Source organism: Carassius auratus, unplaced genomic scaffold (genome assembly GCF_003368295.1).
Source record: "Carassius auratus strain Wakin unplaced genomic scaffold, ASM336829v1 scaf_tig00009071, whole genome shotgun sequence".
NCBI lineage: Eukaryota > Metazoa > Chordata > Actinopteri > Cypriniformes > Cyprinidae > Carassius > Carassius auratus.
In genome coordinates this window covers 564-16,478 of record NW_020524001.1, presented here as the reverse complement: position 1 = coordinate 16,478, position 15,915 = coordinate 564, and the positions used below count along the sequence as shown (strand labels likewise).

Here is a 15,915-nt window from a genome sequence, read left to right as displayed (position 1 = left end):
AAGGCATGTGCAGAAGAGGTTACAATTTGCCAAAGAACACATCAACTGGCCTAAAGAGAAATGGAGGAACATTTTGTGGACTGATGAGAGTAAAATTGTTCTTTTTGGGTCCAAGGGCCACAGGCAGTTTGTGAGACGACCCCCAAACTCTGAATTCAAGCCACAGTACACAGTGAAGACAGTGAAGCATGGAGGTGCAAGCATCATGATATGGGCATGTTTCTCCTACTATGGTGTTGGGCCTATTTATCGCATACCAGGGATCATGGATCAGTTTGCATATGTTAAAATACTTAAAGAGGTCATGTTGCCCTATGCTGAAGAGGACATGCCCTTGAAATGGTTGTTTCAACAAGACAATGACCCAAAACACACTAGTAAACGGGCAAAGTCTTGGTTCCAAACCAACAAAATTAATGTTATGGAGTGGCCAGCCCAATCTCCAGACCTTAATCCAATTGAGAACTTGTGGGGTGATATCAAAAATGCTGTTTCTGAAGCAAAACCAAGAAATGTGAATGAATTGTGGAATGTTGTTAAAGAATCATGGAGTGGAATAACAGCTGAGAGGTGCCACAAGTTGGTTGACTCCATGCCACACAGATGTCAAGCAGTTTTAAAAAACTGTGGTCATACAACTAAATATTAGTTTAGTGATTCACAGGATTGCTAAATCCCAGAAAAAAAAAAACGTTTGTACAAAATAGTTTTCAGTTTGTACAGTTAAAGGTAGACACTGCTATTTTTTTGAACACACCCCTTTCAACTAATTGCCCAATTGCACAGCCTTAAGAGCGTGCATATCATGAATGCTGGGTCTTGTTTGTTTTCTGACAATCTACTGAACCTACTGGTAACTTGTTTGCCACGTAGCAATAAAAAATATACTAAAAACCTTGATTATTCTGGTTAGTCACATTGTACTGCTATTATTTTGAACAATACTGTATATATATATATATATATATATATATGTATATATATATGTATGTATGTATGTATGTGTACATTTATATATTATATTTAAGGAGCTCATTAATTAAAAACAATTTGGAACTCGTCCACAATTTTTTTGTGTTGTGTCATTAGTTGTGTCTTAATTTGATTAATAATTATTACACAAATAGTATTTTAAAATTACCTTTAAAAAAAAAATTTTTTTACTCTTTAATTTACTATTAATTTATTCTTCATTTTTGTCTATTCTGTATTATTCCACCCTTGATATTACATATTATTCTTGCTATTATTAACCTATTGTTGTTCAGTTATTTATTATGGTATTATTCATATTATACATATAATTTTATGCTATTATAAATCTATTATGTCACATATATTATTGTACCGTTGTACTCGCTTTTCATATTATTCACTTTACTTTAAGTTGTACTACATATATTTTTAAAAGCAGACTACAAGTGTGCCACTTTTTGTTTTGTATTTACTTGTTTAATTACATTTTCTAAACGATAGTAAATTATTAGTGTTTAAAGGTGTATTATTTAGATTTTATCCCAGTATTTCAAAGGGAATGAGCTGTGTTCTGACCTGAGACACAAGAAAGAGAGAAAAAAAGAAGGAAAATGTTGGGATTGAACACAGAGAAATCAATAAAACAACTACATTTCATTTAATGTACATTCAAATTACATTACAGACATGTGTCACAGTTATACTAAATTAACATTAGAATTGTAAACCAAAAAAATCAACGAAATCAACAAGTGAGACAAATGTGAGCTTTCACAATTCCTTACGAAAATTAATAATTTTACAAACCTAACTAAATAATTAAATCGTGCTTTTATTCAGAAAAAACGCAGCTCCTCCGGTTACTTTCATTTGTTTTTAATGCAGTCTTGCCCTCACTAACATGGCGGACGAGCGGCAACGGCTCAGAGTCTATGTTCAGAGCGCCCAATGAGGTATTTACATGTCTATGTTCTAAACTGCCAACCAACCACTGGTCCACAGAATGAGCAGGTTTGTCCTTTGTAGTAAAATATATGACACATATTTAATATTTAGTCATATTAGTAATATCTATACATGTATTCATTATGCACACACTTCATACTTCCATAACTTTCTGTTTCAGGGTTTCCAAATGTAATTGGGTGCATTGATGGCACTCACATTCCTATTAAAGCTCCATCAATAAATGAGGGAGACTATGTTAATAGGAAATCTATTCATAGTATCAATGTGCAGGTAACAACTTAATTTTTTCCCCTTCTTAAAATCAAAGTCATTACTTTTTCCACTAACTATAGGTAATATGTGAGGCAACCCAAATCATCACCAATGTCGAGGCAAAATGGCCAGCATCTGTGCATGATGCCAGAATTTTCCGCGAGTCATCATTATGCCAGACATTTCAGCAGGGTATGATTTGCTTTATATAATTTTTTGTTTTTACTATATTTGTGTTGTACACTTCAATCATTACAGGACAGTACAATGGTTACTTGCTGGGGGACAGAGGATACCCTTGTCTGCCCTATTTAATGACACCCTACCCTGAACCTGAGCCTGGACCACAGACACGGTTTAACCTGTCTCACAGCCGAACACGTGCCAAGGTGGAGATGACTATAGGGATCCTCAAATCTCGGTTTCAGTGTCTGCGTAGGCTCCGGGTTAGTCCAGAGAGGGCATGCAACATTATTGGGGCTTGTGTTGTGCTTCACAATATTGCCACTATAAGAGGAGAGAGCCACCCTCCTTGTATTGAGGAAGATGGCCCAGAGGAACACCGACAGATTTTAGAGGCCAACAGAGACGGAAGACTTTTGAGAGACAGGATTTGTCAAAATTACTTTTATTAGTTTTTTTGGCAATGGTCTGCCAGGCAGTTTATTTCTTCATTTCCAGAAAAACAGTAAAAGTAAAATTCATTAAAATGTTTTTTTTTATATTGCTTTACACATACATACATAGATACAGATAGATAGATAGATAGATAGAGACAGACACAGACAGACAGACGGACCACTTTTAACATGCAACAGATTCATATTCAGACAAGTTCTCACCTTAAGGCGATTCTCAAGTAATTCTATTTCAAGTGCTGCGTTTTTAATGAGGAGCCTTTTCTCTTCCATTTGAAGCTGTATAAGGTCCATCTCCATGTCACTTTTTCTTATTTGTTTTTGAAGATGGACCTTATACAGCTCCTTTGCTGGCAACTAAGGTGGAAAAATGTAATAAATGAGATTGTTTGGTCAGACAATAAAATTCAAATATAGACACATGGACACAAATTCTTACCCTGCTTAGATTGTGTGCTGAGGCTGAAGGACCCTCATCTGTGGGCAAATCCCTAGGTATGTACTATGAAAGGACAATGACAGTTTGTTACTCTAATGCAAAAAGGGGCCATACATCATAATGGTATGCATCATACCTCAGTGGATCTACCAGCATTGTCCACTTCTGTCACAGCAGATGTGGTCTCTTCATCGTCATCATCATCTTCATCCTACAAGACAAATATTCAAGTATACATTATTTGGCAAAAAAACAAAAAAACCTAAAAGTACCTGACAACAAATCACTTACAACTGTGACAGACTGTGTTCTTTCTGGAGAGTCCAATAATACAATCCGTCCATCAGTATCTATAAGAACACACAACCCGTTAAATTCTCAATATTATAAAAGAAAATAATACATCATATGCAGTTAAATAAAATAAGCCTACATAAAAAATTAATCTTGTTCAAAAAGCCTTTAAGTGACAGAGATAGTAATTTATCAGGACAAAAAAATAAAAAAAAATCATAGAGGTAAACTTTTCATATTTCACCCTTTTTTCACCATCACTTGTGGTGCATAGTATGTGTGATGAACTGCCCCCTGGAATGCCAGCAACCACTGGTCGCCCTTTATTAAGGGATAGAGCCAGCTCCTCAGATGGGGTGAGGGGAGGTTGTGGTGGCCCCCCGCCAGTTAGACGGGCTTCAGTCTTCTTTCTGTTAGCTGCATGACAGAATGAATATACTAAATCCTGTTATAATAATAGTTCAATAATTGTGTAATCAAATATTACCTTTTTGCAGAATGTTTTTGTGTTTCATTTTGACTTGGCTTAAAGTTCTTGTGGCTCCAGAAGGATTACACCTTATTAAATAAGAAATATACATTATTATTTCAAGCTAAAGAAATAAATGGCAGGAAAAGTAAATGCTTTCATAGTGATTTAACATATTCAAAAGGATGTATAAGTCATACTTCATTATTTTGCATTTCAATAAAACGGGAGCAAATACCAAATTTGTAATTTAATACACTCACGCATTTACTCTGTCCGTTATTTTTTGCCAAGCCAACTCTCTTGCTTTAGCCGATGCAGCTGTATTGCTTCTTTTTTATATTATTGGCTCAAACTCCTCACAAGCATACATTAAAACTTCCAACTCCTCTGTGAAATACGCCGCTCTCTTTTTTTCGCTTTGAGTTTCCATGGTGACTCGTGAAATCGGCGATCTTTTGAAAATGTCTTTATACATGCACCGTGCACGCGCATTAACTCTGGGTAACCAGTAAGAGGTTGATTAAACTAACTCTTCTCAGGTGTTTTGGAACCGACATACTCATGGTATGCCTGTTTGGGGTAAATCAACCCAGAGGTTATAGTTTATCAAATGGTAAGTTAATCAAGCTTTCTGGAATACCCCCCAGATTGGTCGACCCGTACACAATCACTCATTGGATGGACGATCTTACAGGATTACCTCCGATTGAGTGGCCTGACATCTACACTTCTGATAGAGAAACTGAGGGCGTATAAATCCTTAGATTAAATAAAGAGTGACATTACAGTAAAATTATTATTAAGATGTAAATATTTTCTATAAATAAAAATTCTGAAGACTGCAAATTAATTATAGACTTTCTGTATTTATTCTTTCTTACCATGTTCTTAAATTCCGGTCACAATTAATCACAACAATGTATATAAAATGATCAATGCATCCGAAGTGTTCGATCCGCCATTTTACTAATCCCTACCAGCAGAGAGCACCATTGAGTTACATTCAAACCGCTGTCCTAAAATAACTCGATTTGAAGCAAATCAATCAAACGGGACTCATTTTTATGTTATGTGAAATAAATATGTAATAAATATATGTATATGTAATAAATTAATGTTTACTTCAGATGTTATCTGCAGTGTTTATGGTCTTTTGGGGCAGGATAAGCGATATATTTAAATCGTTTAGGTGGGTGTGTCTGCTGTGCACTGATGACAAAGGTAACTGATCCAACACAAAATATACCTTATTTATTAAATTATTTACAGGTGAACAGGGGAAACCCATAAATAACAAACATTTAAATAAACATGATCGCTTTCTCTCAGTCCACACTGAGCACATTTTGATCTGCTCAGAGACCCAAAAGGACAACATTTTCAGACGGTGTGTGTAGGAACTGAGTTTATGGTACAGTGCAGCTCATTGTCCCACATTCTCTCTCTCTCTCTCTCTCTCTCTCTCTCTTTCTCTCTCTCTCTCTCAATTCAATTCAATTCAATATTGCTTAATTGGCATGAATGTAAATTATACAGTTTTGCCAAAGTCTTGTGTACATATATAGAAAAATAAATAAATGATAACAATAATAATAATTAAATGAACATCACAGTCATGGAAATGAATATTATAACATCTTAGAATATTAAACATTTGATACCACAGTCTTTGATACCACAGTCTCTCTCTCTCTCTCACACACACACACACATACACACAGACTGGTGCACTATCCTTGTAGGCACACAGGACACTCCATAGGCATAATGTTTTTTATACTGGACAAACTGTATTTTCCATCGCCCTACACTAACCCTATAACTAAACCTAACTTAACACTCACAGAAAACTGTTCCAGATAAAAATGTGTCCAGCAAAGAAGGAAAATATTTTGAACAAAAATCAATCAATCAATCTATCAATCTATCAATCTATCTATCTATCTATCTATCTATCTATCTATCTATCTATCTATCTATCTATCTATCTATCTATCCCCTCCTCCACTAGGGGGCAGAAAGAGTTTGGGGTTGTTGAGATTGAGAACAACGTGTCGCACTTATGATCCAATTTTAGAAACCGAAAAGTGAAACCGTTTGATTCAAGCGCGATTATAAATTGATCACTTTACCACGTGTGACAGAAAGACTGTTCACATGATGATATGCAACATATTTGGCTGCTTTGAAACGATTTTATTTTCACAGGGAATATGTAAACAAAACATATCGTCGCGTCTTAATCTGAAACCATTGAAAGTCTGTGAAGTTTCTGTTAGTTGTATAAGTGCACTATGACTGTACAATACAATTTTACGTAACATCCAAAACTCCCGATCAATAAAGGAAATTGCATAATTGGAATCGGAGGTGAAAGCCAAAGCAGCGCCTGTGGTTCAGTTCATGGCATGGGTGGGTTATAACGAAGCTGATTTAGAGTTTTTCTTCACGCGGGCTCTTTGTCAACAAGTGTCCTCCTCTCTCTCTTGTCAAGTAGGGGTAGGGGTAACTGCAGCCTGGAGCAATGGGCGTGCCAAAAGGTGGGCGTGTCAAAATGATTATCATTGGTTGAAAGAAAGGTAGGGGGCGTGCCAAAAGGTTTAGCGAAAACTGGCTGTTTATTGGCCTATTAATAGAAAGCAATAAATTAAACACATAATCCTATAAAACCAAATGTAATTCTTCCAAGGTAAAAAATAGCGTTAATGATTTAAAGAATATTATTTTAAATTACTTTCGAGAAGTACCTTTAAAACGGCTTACTGACGTCATCACCCCCTCACGCTTAGGTCTTAGTTTATCAATAATCAAAAACAGATTAAAATTATTTTTGAGAATACAAAAGTCTCTTAACACGGTTAGTCCCAACTGCTGTTAAAAAGTCAAAAGCTGTATTTTTTATATTAGTGAACTAACAAGAACAAACAACGAACAGCTGTATTTTTATTAACTAACAAAGTTGAATAAATACTGTATCGAATGTATTGCTCATAGTTAATGTTAGGCATTACTTAAATGTTAACAAATGAAACCTTATTGTAAAGTGTTACCCTAGAAAACTAGGTTTTGCTAGGAAGAAAAAAAAGATGTAGTTGACAAAACCACTAAATTATCAAATTAAAACATTAGTCAAGAGTTTAGTAACCTTATGTTACGTGACATAAGCAAACAGACACAACATTATCCACTAAAACATTTATTTAGCTTTCAGGATGGATGGATGGATGGATGGATGTGAAGACGCCTTTCTTTCCAAGACCACAGTATCTATAGCCATGACACACCTGCTGGGTCTTCCTCACATCTGGATGGACAGACTTGCAGTCAACAATACCTACACAAGAGAAAAAACTCATGTTGAGAGATTCAAACAAGAAGTAACCAATAAGTAGAATAAAATATAAAATAAAAAACACTGCAAGTGTTGTCACAAGCCGAAGCACAAGTGTCTGAGAGATGCTAGCATGCAGCCAGAACCTTCTCCATTATATTATAATACAACTGTACTGCTGACTCTGCACTGAGTACCAAAAGTACATATGGTTCCTGTGCATGTTTACTAAAAGAATGGAATCACAAAAAGGTGATTGGTGCTCATCTATACCACAGGTTATACTAATATTTGGTTAATATGCATGTACCACTCCAACATGTTGGGTAAACCTTCAAAAGAGTGAATGTCCTTCGAGTGCACTTTGGCCAATGGTACAGTCAAGGCATGAGGATCTAATACAAAATGCTTATCATTCAGAGTAAAGTTACTGACAGTGCTTGTCTCCCTCTTCTAATGTTGAGAATGTGCCTCTGAAGGAAAGTCAGTGTCTTTCTCAGGTGTATTAGTTATGCAATGTTGAGCACAAAATACATCCAGAAGGCTGTTATGAAGGCTTTATCAAGGCTGGTGCACTGACACACATCTATTCACAGTGAGCCCTCCTCCTATGATTGCCATTTTACAGTCAGTATCCATCAGGTGTGTGGTAGGAAAAGTGGAGCAGGGTCCCCCTACATGAACAAATAAAATAAATAAAATAATAAGAAGAAAAGAAAATGCTTTTTAAATTTCTTTAAATTATGTTCCATCCTCTTTAGCTCAGACAGTGTAGGTACATACAGTGCAGAACTGCAAAAACAATCAGTAGTTTGGCTCCAAATCTCAGCTAGAAATTACCATTTTAACCCACTAAAAAAATAAATACATACAAAAATAAATCTGTAAATATGATTCAATTAAATTTGATATTTTGTTTTTATCACCGTTTATGTTTCTCTTTCTTCAGAAAAAAAAAATACTATGAAAAAAAAAATTGAGCAGTTTTGTTGATTTGACATGAAATTACCCAAATTATCTGTGATGTAGCATGCATAGCACAACTAAACTTGTAACGTTACTTACGTTCATGATGAATCGCTCAACCTCTGTGGCTTTGCAAATGAGTAAATCATCTTGGTTACATATGTAACCATGGTTCCCTGAACAGGGAACGAGATGCTGCGGTGACGTCACCTTATGGGAACACCCATCAGTGTGACAAAGACTGAAGCCCTATAACATACCACCAATCCTATTGGCCAAATAGCACTTGGCACCACCGCTACGCATGCGCATACATCGTATACCTGGGTGCCGCGTGCTATTTTGCTCAGATTTCATGAACTGAAGAAGAAGAATGCTATCAAAGTATGGAACGGCCAGGACCGCAGCATCTCGTTCCCTATTCAGGGAACCATGGTTACATTTGTAACCGAGATGTTCCCTTTCATAGGTCACTTCGATACTGCGGTGATGTCACCGTATGGGAACTCTATACCATAACGCCTGACGTACCTGATAGCTGGGATCCAAGGAAGCATCTACTCAAGCGGAGAGAACCCAGGAGCCAGGAACCATCCTCACACCCAGACTGTAAGACTTGATAAAAGTGCTCTATAGAAGATCCACTGAGAAAAGCTTGTGAAGAAGCCACTGCTCTCGTGGAATGAGCTCTAATTCCTAAGGGCGAAGCGAGTCCGCGCACCTCATAGTCTAAAGATATTGCTTCCACTAGCCAATGGGACATGCTTTGCTTGTGACAGCATGGCCTTTATTCTTATGTCCAAAACAGACAAACAGCTGGTCAGACTCACGCCACGGGCTGTTTGATCAACATAAGCCTTCAGCGCTCTGACAGGGCAAAGACTTAGATCTCCTGACCCCGCCTCAGCAGGGGGTAAAGCCTCCAAGACCACTTGTTGTAAAAGGAAAGGGGTTATGAAAACATAATTAGGCCTCAGTCGCAACAACACATTCACAGAGCCCGGTGCACATTCCATGCACGAGGGTGAGACAGAAAGAGCCTGTAAATCCCCAACTCTCTTGAGGGAGGATAAAGCCATAAGAAGAACTGTCTTCAGAGTCAGGATTTTATCCAGTATAGTTTCCAGGGGCTCAAACGGATGCCCTGATAAACCTTGAAACACAATAGATAAATCCCATGAAGCAAAATCGTGCCAAATCATTCCCTGTGCTTGTGATAGTAAATTCTGTCTGAGGGGAATCTCCCATGGAGAGCCCGCTAACAGACTGATCAGGTCCGCAAACCACGTCTGTGTGTGCCATCGCGGAGCAACCAGCAGCAGCTATTCCACTCTGTCCAGCCGTATCCTGGATAATACCACTGGAATTAAACGAATCAGGGAAAAAGCATACAAGCTGGTTTTGGGCAAATCGTGAGTGATGGAGGGCATAGGGAGAACCACAGCGGGCAATGCGTAGTCATGCTCAACACGAACAAGTCCACTCTCGCTTCTCCAAAAATCTGCCATAAGAGGTTCACTGTTTGGGGGTGCAATCTCCATTCCCCCTGCTCCAGAGTCTGTCTGGATAGCAATCCGCTCGGAAGTTCAAACGTCCGGGAACATGAACCGCTCGGATCGACAGAAATTTGTTCTGAGACCAAAGAAGAATATTTTTCTAGCCAGCCTGCACAAGGAGCGAGAGTGTAATCCTCCCTGATGATTCAGATACGACACAACAGCTATATTTTTTGACCTGAGCAGTACATGATGGCCGAACAGCAGATTCGAGAAATACTAGAGAGCTAGAAAAACTGCCAGTAATTCTAAGCTGTTTATGTGCCAACTGTGTTGTGTCGCCGTCCACACTCCGTGGGCTGGGCGCCCTTGACTATCAGCTCCCCAACTGGTCAAAGACGCATCCGTCGTGACAGTCTCACTGGAAGCACAAATCCCCAGCCGAACTCCGGCTAGAAGGAATTCGGTTGACATCCACAGTTTTATCGACACAACACACCTCCGTGTCACCGAAATCGTCTGATGTGGAAGACAACGGGGTGAAATGTTCAGACTTTTCGTCCACCACTGAAAAGGGCGCATGTGAAGTAATCCCAGACGGATTACGGGGATACCGCTGCCATTAGACCTAAAAGTGTGAGGCACAAGCTCACCGTCACTGTGCGACCCGCTTTGAAGCGAGGAACGCATGACGCGATCAACTGAGCGAGTGGGAGAGATAGCTTAGCTGTCATCGCGCGAGAGTCCAAGTCTATTCCCAGAAAGGTTATCCATTGAGAGGGAATTAAAACACTCTTCTGGAAATTTGTGCATAAACCCAGGCTGTTTAAATGATTCAGCACAAGATCCTGGTGAGAGTGTTCTTGAGTCTGCGATTTTGCTATCACCAGCCAATCGTCTAAGTATTTCAAAACACGAACGCCTTGGAGCCGCAACGGGGCCAGAGCTGCTTCCATGCATTTTGAAAAAGTACGGGGAGCCAGAGCTAAGCCAAAGGGAAGAACACGGTACTGATATGCTTTGCCCTCTAAAACTTCATGTGTCTTTTGATGATCTGAATATGAAAGTATGCATCTTTCAGATCAATTGTGACAAACCAGTCGTTTGGTTGAATCTGAGACAAGATAGAATTTACCGGTAACATCTTGAATTTGCTCATCCTGAGTGCAAGATTCAAACGGCATAAATCCAGAATGGGTCGCAACCCGCCGTCTTTTTTTGGCACCACAAAATTGCAGCTGTAAAACCCTGACTCCATCTGAGAGGGGTGTACTTCCTCTATAGCCCCTTTTCTCAGCAGAGTTGACATCTCTTGTCGCAGCACCGCTATTTCCTTCGGTTTCACAACCGTGGGAAGAATTCCGCGGAAAGGAGGAGGGCCTTTTCGAAACTGAATGGTGTATCCGTGACAAATTGTGCCTAACACCCATTGCTAGATGTCGGGCAAGCGTTCCGACGCATTTTCCAATGAGGCTGGACGTGACTCGATACGCCTTAGAAGGACAGCTCGCTGTTGGAGGGGGAAACATGCTTATCCTGTCAACTAGGAGAGAGAGAGAGCTTGCGTCAGCCGTGAAGTTCTCAGACCCCGAGGCCGCGGCGGATAAAACGTATTTGTCGTAACATCCACAACCGAAGGAGATAGCATCGTATGCCTCCTGTGTGGGCTATAAATCCTAGTTAGAGAAAACGACTGGTTCGATAAAGCTCTTTTCCTGCACCAGGGTAGGGGAGAGCGAGGGATGTGGATAAAATTCCAGCACTGCGCTGTCCTCAAAATCCATATCGCACGTGTCTCCCCAAGCTATCGCCTCATGTGGTGCCTCGGCAGCCACAACAGTGACATGACGGGGGTTAGACACGGGGGCGACATTAGAAAACACTTCTACCCTTGAGCGCAGTACTCTAAGCCGCAGGCCATCACAGTGGGGACAAGAAGAAAGGCCGCTAAGTGCCGGCTGTGTGTAAGCCTAAACATACTACACACCTTTCATGTGAGTCTCCCTTCGTCCACGAAGAGGGGTTAGCACTGCTCGTAGAAACCGATGAGAAAGCGAGATGATTCCTAGGGCACAGATGATTCGCTTCCATGAAGGAATTAAATCTGAGCGAAATAGCGTGCAGCACCCAGGTATACGATGCGTGCGCATGCGTAGGGGTGGAGCCAAGCGCTATTTGGCCAATACGATTGAAGGGATGGTATAGAGCTTCAGACATTCGTCACACCGAGGGGTGTTCCCATATGGTGACGTCACCGCAGCATCGAAGTGAACTATGAAAGGGAAACCTCTTTCACATGGTTTATAAACACTGTTACACAAAAAGGACATTGATACAGACTACCAACTTTGTCTGTCAACAATAATAAACTAAATAAAAATAACTAGAGCTGCAAGATATGACACAAAGAAAATAAATTATGATCGTATTGTAACAAGCTATCATGTTTGTGGTATATAAAGCATAGATAAACGTATGATGAATTTCACCACGTCTTCTTATTTCCAGTTTAAAGGCAGTTGGTATCCAGCTTATTGGTGCATTACCGCTCCCTTCTGTTGCAGCATAATGATTGAAAGTTGAACGTTTATCGCTGATTGGCCAACACCGTAACATTCCTTTCACCAATGAGAAACCTTTTGGCCCGCCCATTTCCCCAGGCTTCCATTCCCTTTTGGCACGCCCCTTCTAGCTACCTTTTGGCACGCCCATTGCTCCAGGCTGCAGCTTCCCCTGTCTCTCTCTTGTGAGGAACGGTCACGAGCCACCTGCTGTGGAAACATGAGCAAACTTTACTCCAGTACAGACTGGGCGGAATAATGGCTGGACGTATGTGCATAAGTTTGCTGAATGCTTTGGTCAGGGGAAATGTAATATTTAGGAACCAGGAATGTGTGCGCAAAAGTAAACGTGTTGTGTTGATCTCACGGTGTCACGCCAGGTCTCTGTCCAGCATCAGCACGGTTCAACCGGACCTCAGCTCGCATCTCGCTGGCAAGACCTACTCAGATTTATATGAACTGTCAGTCAAAGATCCAGAAACGTTCTGGGGATCCATCGCCAGGGAAAGGCTGACATGGACCAAACCTTTCGATCAAGTGACGGACTGCGATCTCACCAGCGGGAAAATCAACTGGTTTCTTGGAGGGCAGCTGAACGTCTCTGGTGAACGTCCCTTTCTTCTTTAATAGTTTGTCGTGTTGATCGCTGATAAACCTCCACTGGCCGATATGCTAGATCAAATATTTTTATCTATCAGACCAAAAAGGTTTTATTTTAGCTGAGATGGTAATACTTACATATCCTCTCACTGCTTTATAAATCCACAAATAGCAACTTTCTATCTTGTCTACAGTGAGCTAGTAGTAATTTTATATTGCATTGATCGACAGTGAACTGTTTGGATGTACACGTGGCAAAGGATCCAGACAGAGTAGCCTTGATTTGGGAGAAAGATGAACCTGGCACAGAAGAAAGGATCACATACAGGTACATTTGTAGGTCCTGAGAAATTCACATGTGGCTCTTTATCACACCCCCAACCTCATCCACCCCCAGACTTACATTGTAATTTTCAACACACAGGGGTCATAGCAAGCAGTGTGTGTCTCTTTAAAATAACTAGGAACTACTTTCATGATGCTGTTATTTTAGATTTGCCACTAAATAATTTATTCGACTAGTGACTGGTAATAATCAGTTAGTCAGTACTGCCTCCTGATTACGTACTTGTTGTCATTGCCAATAGTAAAAATGTAGCAGTTACATTTTACTATTATTTATTTAATATTATATTATTTATTTAGTTGTATGTATTCATATTACAGTATCTATTTTGTATAATTAGCTTTTTGTATATAATGTTTTAGTAATTTTTTTATGCACTTTTCCTTTTGATTAGTTTACGTTTTTCAGTATTTTTCTGTTTAGCTTAAATATAACATTTAAGTTTTAGTGGTTTTAGTATGTTTTCTGTCAGTAATTTTTTTCATTAGTCTATTTTCTTTAATTAATATTTAAATGTAATTTATTTTTAAGTTAATTAAAATGTTTTTAATAGTTTCTATAAACAGTATCAACAATGCAAGTTGTTGTTCCAGCTGGATTGAGATCTAACAGCATTATTTTCCTTATGAATTCCGACTAAGTCTAGGATTGTAGGTTTTCATTTAGATTACCTTTGCAGTCATCTAATGCTCACCTCAAGTTAATCTTTAAAAACATTAATAATTTAATAACACTGCGAAATGTAATCTCAAATTGAATATCAGTTTTCACACCGTTCTCCATAATATTGTAATAGATTAGAAATCCTGGCCTTGCTGGGATTGACACGGATAACATGTAAACTACTGAACAGCACACTACTTAAGATCTTTGGGGGAGTTCTTTCACATGCGCTTTCTTATGGAGAACAAAGGCAGGTTTTGAGGGTCCTGTGATGGAATGTGTGCCTCCAACTCTTTAGTGCTTGAAATAAAGATTGAATATTCCTGGCAGGCTGTTTTCTCTCATCTAGCCTGCACACCGAACCTCGAAAATGAACTATTTCTAATTTTTTATGGCGGAAATGTGAAGATTTTGTGAAGAAGAAGTTCGATTGCACAAGCAGTCATGTGTGTAAAAATGACACCTTTAGAAGTGCACATGTACATGTCACTTTCCTGCTTTCATGGGTGAAAAGGAAGTAAAAAGACATTGATGTGGATTAGTATGAAAGTGAAAATTTTTTGTCCCTGGTCTCACAGTTTAGACATTTCTGTTTCTCATCTATGACCCACAGATCCTGAATAACAGTTTCTTCAGACACAATATGGCATAATAATATGTTCATTAAGCCAACAAAAGCTTGCCTCTACATTTTTGTAGTATAAATACACTATTAAACTAAACCCCATAAATGCCAGTTTGGTGCATTATGACCATGTGACTTTGTTGTTTCCGTGCAAGTGCATCAATTCAGCACTTGAACCACTTGAAATTAAACTATCACAAATTTACTTTCCCATCCGCAGTTTCCCTGTTACTCAGCTGTATGTTTATATCTGTAAACATTCAAATCTCAGGCAGCTTCTGGAGAGGACCTGTCGCCTTGCCAACACTTTAAAGAGTTATGGTGTCCAGAGGGGAGAGCGGGTGGCCATCTACATGCCGGTGTCTCCTATGGCAGTAGTAGCCATGTTGGCCTGTGCTCGTATCGGTGCCGTGCACACTGTGGTGTTTGCAGGGTTCAGCTCAGAGGCTCTGGCTGGCAGAATTCAGGATGGTGAGTAAAATAATGTTGCCTTGTCCTAAAGCAGTGACCTGTTTGTTTGAAGTTGTTTTTAATAGCGCTGTACTACAAATCGTTGCAAAAAATATCCATGATGTTTTTAGTTTAACTCTTTTTATTTTTATTGATGCTGTTCAATCAGAGATACAGAAAAAAGAGAACCGCAATTGTTTCAATCTATTAACAGAGATCAAAATTAAATTATTCAAAAAGTTCCTTACTCTCCGAGTCAAACACAGAATAGAATTATGAATGTTAGCTCCATGAACAAAAAGCAAACAAACAAGTATAAAATAATAAAAACAAGCAATAAGTAAATACAAATATATACATACAATGCAGCAAAAGTAAGAACAATTCTGAGGACTATTTTATTTGCTGACTAAACACAACTAGAAAAGATTAAAGTCCTCTACTGGTTTTTAAAGTTTTGTAAAGTTCCTTTATACTTTTCAGGAAAAGCTGAGCTCGAATTTGAAGAGTAAAACTAATTTTTCTCTTCCATATACACAGCCCAGTGCAAGTTTGTCATTCACATGCAACCAAGGTGTGAGGGGCGGCCGTATCTTCGATCTGAAGGCCCATGGTGGATAAAGCAGTGAAGAAGCTGTCCATCTATACGGCATGTGTTTTGTGGCCAAGAGAACTAACAATAGTGTGCCGATGGGCAAACTAGACATTTCTTTAGATGAGGTAAATCATACAGCAGTGACCTCCTGCAGTGTACAGAATCAAAGCCAAATTAGAATTTGTTATTATTTGGTCTTTTATATACCTCTGCCTGGACTCAACAGTAGGGATGGTCGGCAAC

The 15,915-nt window shown here is 39.1% G+C and overlaps 2 protein-coding genes and 1 long non-coding RNA gene across 6 annotated transcripts; 2 read left to right on the top strand and 1 right to left on the bottom strand.

Annotated features, from left to right (window-relative positions):
* Positions 1-1,807: 1,807 nt before the first annotated feature.
* On the top strand, positions 1,808-2,561 carry LOC113072448 (uncharacterized). Its single transcript, XR_003280296.1, has 3 exons — positions 1,808-2,214; positions 2,277-2,388; positions 2,455-2,561. It is a non-coding gene; the product is annotated as an uncharacterized LOC113072448 (long non-coding RNA).
* LOC113072447 (uncharacterized) lies at positions 2,415-12,895 on the bottom strand. 4 transcript variants are annotated; one of them, XM_026245423.1, is made up of 10 exons: positions 12,761-12,895; positions 12,529-12,603; positions 7,955-8,044; positions 7,324-7,373; positions 4,055-4,125; positions 3,805-3,984; positions 3,565-3,623; positions 3,410-3,484; positions 3,274-3,336; positions 2,415-3,191 (listed from the first exon to the last, which is right to left on the bottom strand). In XM_026245423.1, exons 5-10 carry the CDS (start codon positions 4,080-4,082, stop codon positions 2,916-2,918), a joined length of 681 nt encoding a protein of 226 aa, XP_026101208.1. In that variant the 5' UTR covers positions 4,083-4,125; positions 7,324-7,373; positions 7,955-8,044; positions 12,529-12,603; positions 12,761-12,895; the 3' UTR covers positions 2,415-2,915. The 4 variants fall into 4 exon arrangements, with proteins under 4 accessions (XP_026101208.1, XP_026101207.1, XP_026101209.1 ...); XM_026245422.1 differs by lacking the exon at positions 7,955-8,044; XM_026245424.1 differs by lacking the exons at positions 7,324-7,373; positions 7,955-8,044; positions 12,529-12,603; positions 12,761-12,895 and adding an exon at positions 4,300-4,906.
* On the top strand, positions 10,073-15,706 carry LOC113072446 (acetyl-coenzyme A synthetase 2-like, mitochondrial). Its single transcript, XM_026245419.1, has 4 exons — positions 10,073-12,997; positions 13,225-13,321; positions 14,899-15,098; positions 15,618-15,706. Exons 1-4 carry the CDS (start codon positions 12,652-12,654, stop codon positions 15,704-15,706), a joined length of 732 nt encoding a protein of 243 aa, XP_026101204.1. The 5' UTR covers positions 10,073-12,651.
* Positions 15,707-15,915: the final 209 nt, after the last annotated feature.

Excerpts from the sequence above, each read along its gene's own strand:
- LOC113072446 (XM_026245419.1), top strand. The coding sequence starts at position 12,652 with ATGGCTGGACGTATGTGCATAAGTTTGCTGAATGCTTTGGTCAGGGGA. Across the intron at positions 12,998-13,224 it reads AGGGCAGCTGAACGTCTCTG|TGAACTGTTTGGATGTACAC; the intron begins GTGAACGTCCCT and ends ATTGATCGACAG. Across the intron at positions 15,099-15,617 it reads GGCTGGCAGAATTCAGGATG|CCCAGTGCAAGTTTGTCATT; the intron begins GTGAGTAAAATA and ends CCATATACACAG.
- LOC113072447 (XM_026245420.1), bottom strand. The coding sequence starts at position 4,148 with ATGTATATTTCTTATTTAATAAGGTGTAATCCTTCTGGAGCCACAAGA. Across the intron at positions 3,985-4,054 it reads CAAAAACATTCTGCAAAAAG|CTAACAGAAAGAAGACTGAA; the intron begins GTAATATTTGAT and ends TCTGTCATGCAG. Across the intron at positions 3,192-3,273 it reads CAGCACACAATCTAAGCAGG|TTGCCAGCAAAGGAGCTGTA; the intron begins GTAAGAATTTGT and ends TTTCCACCTTAG.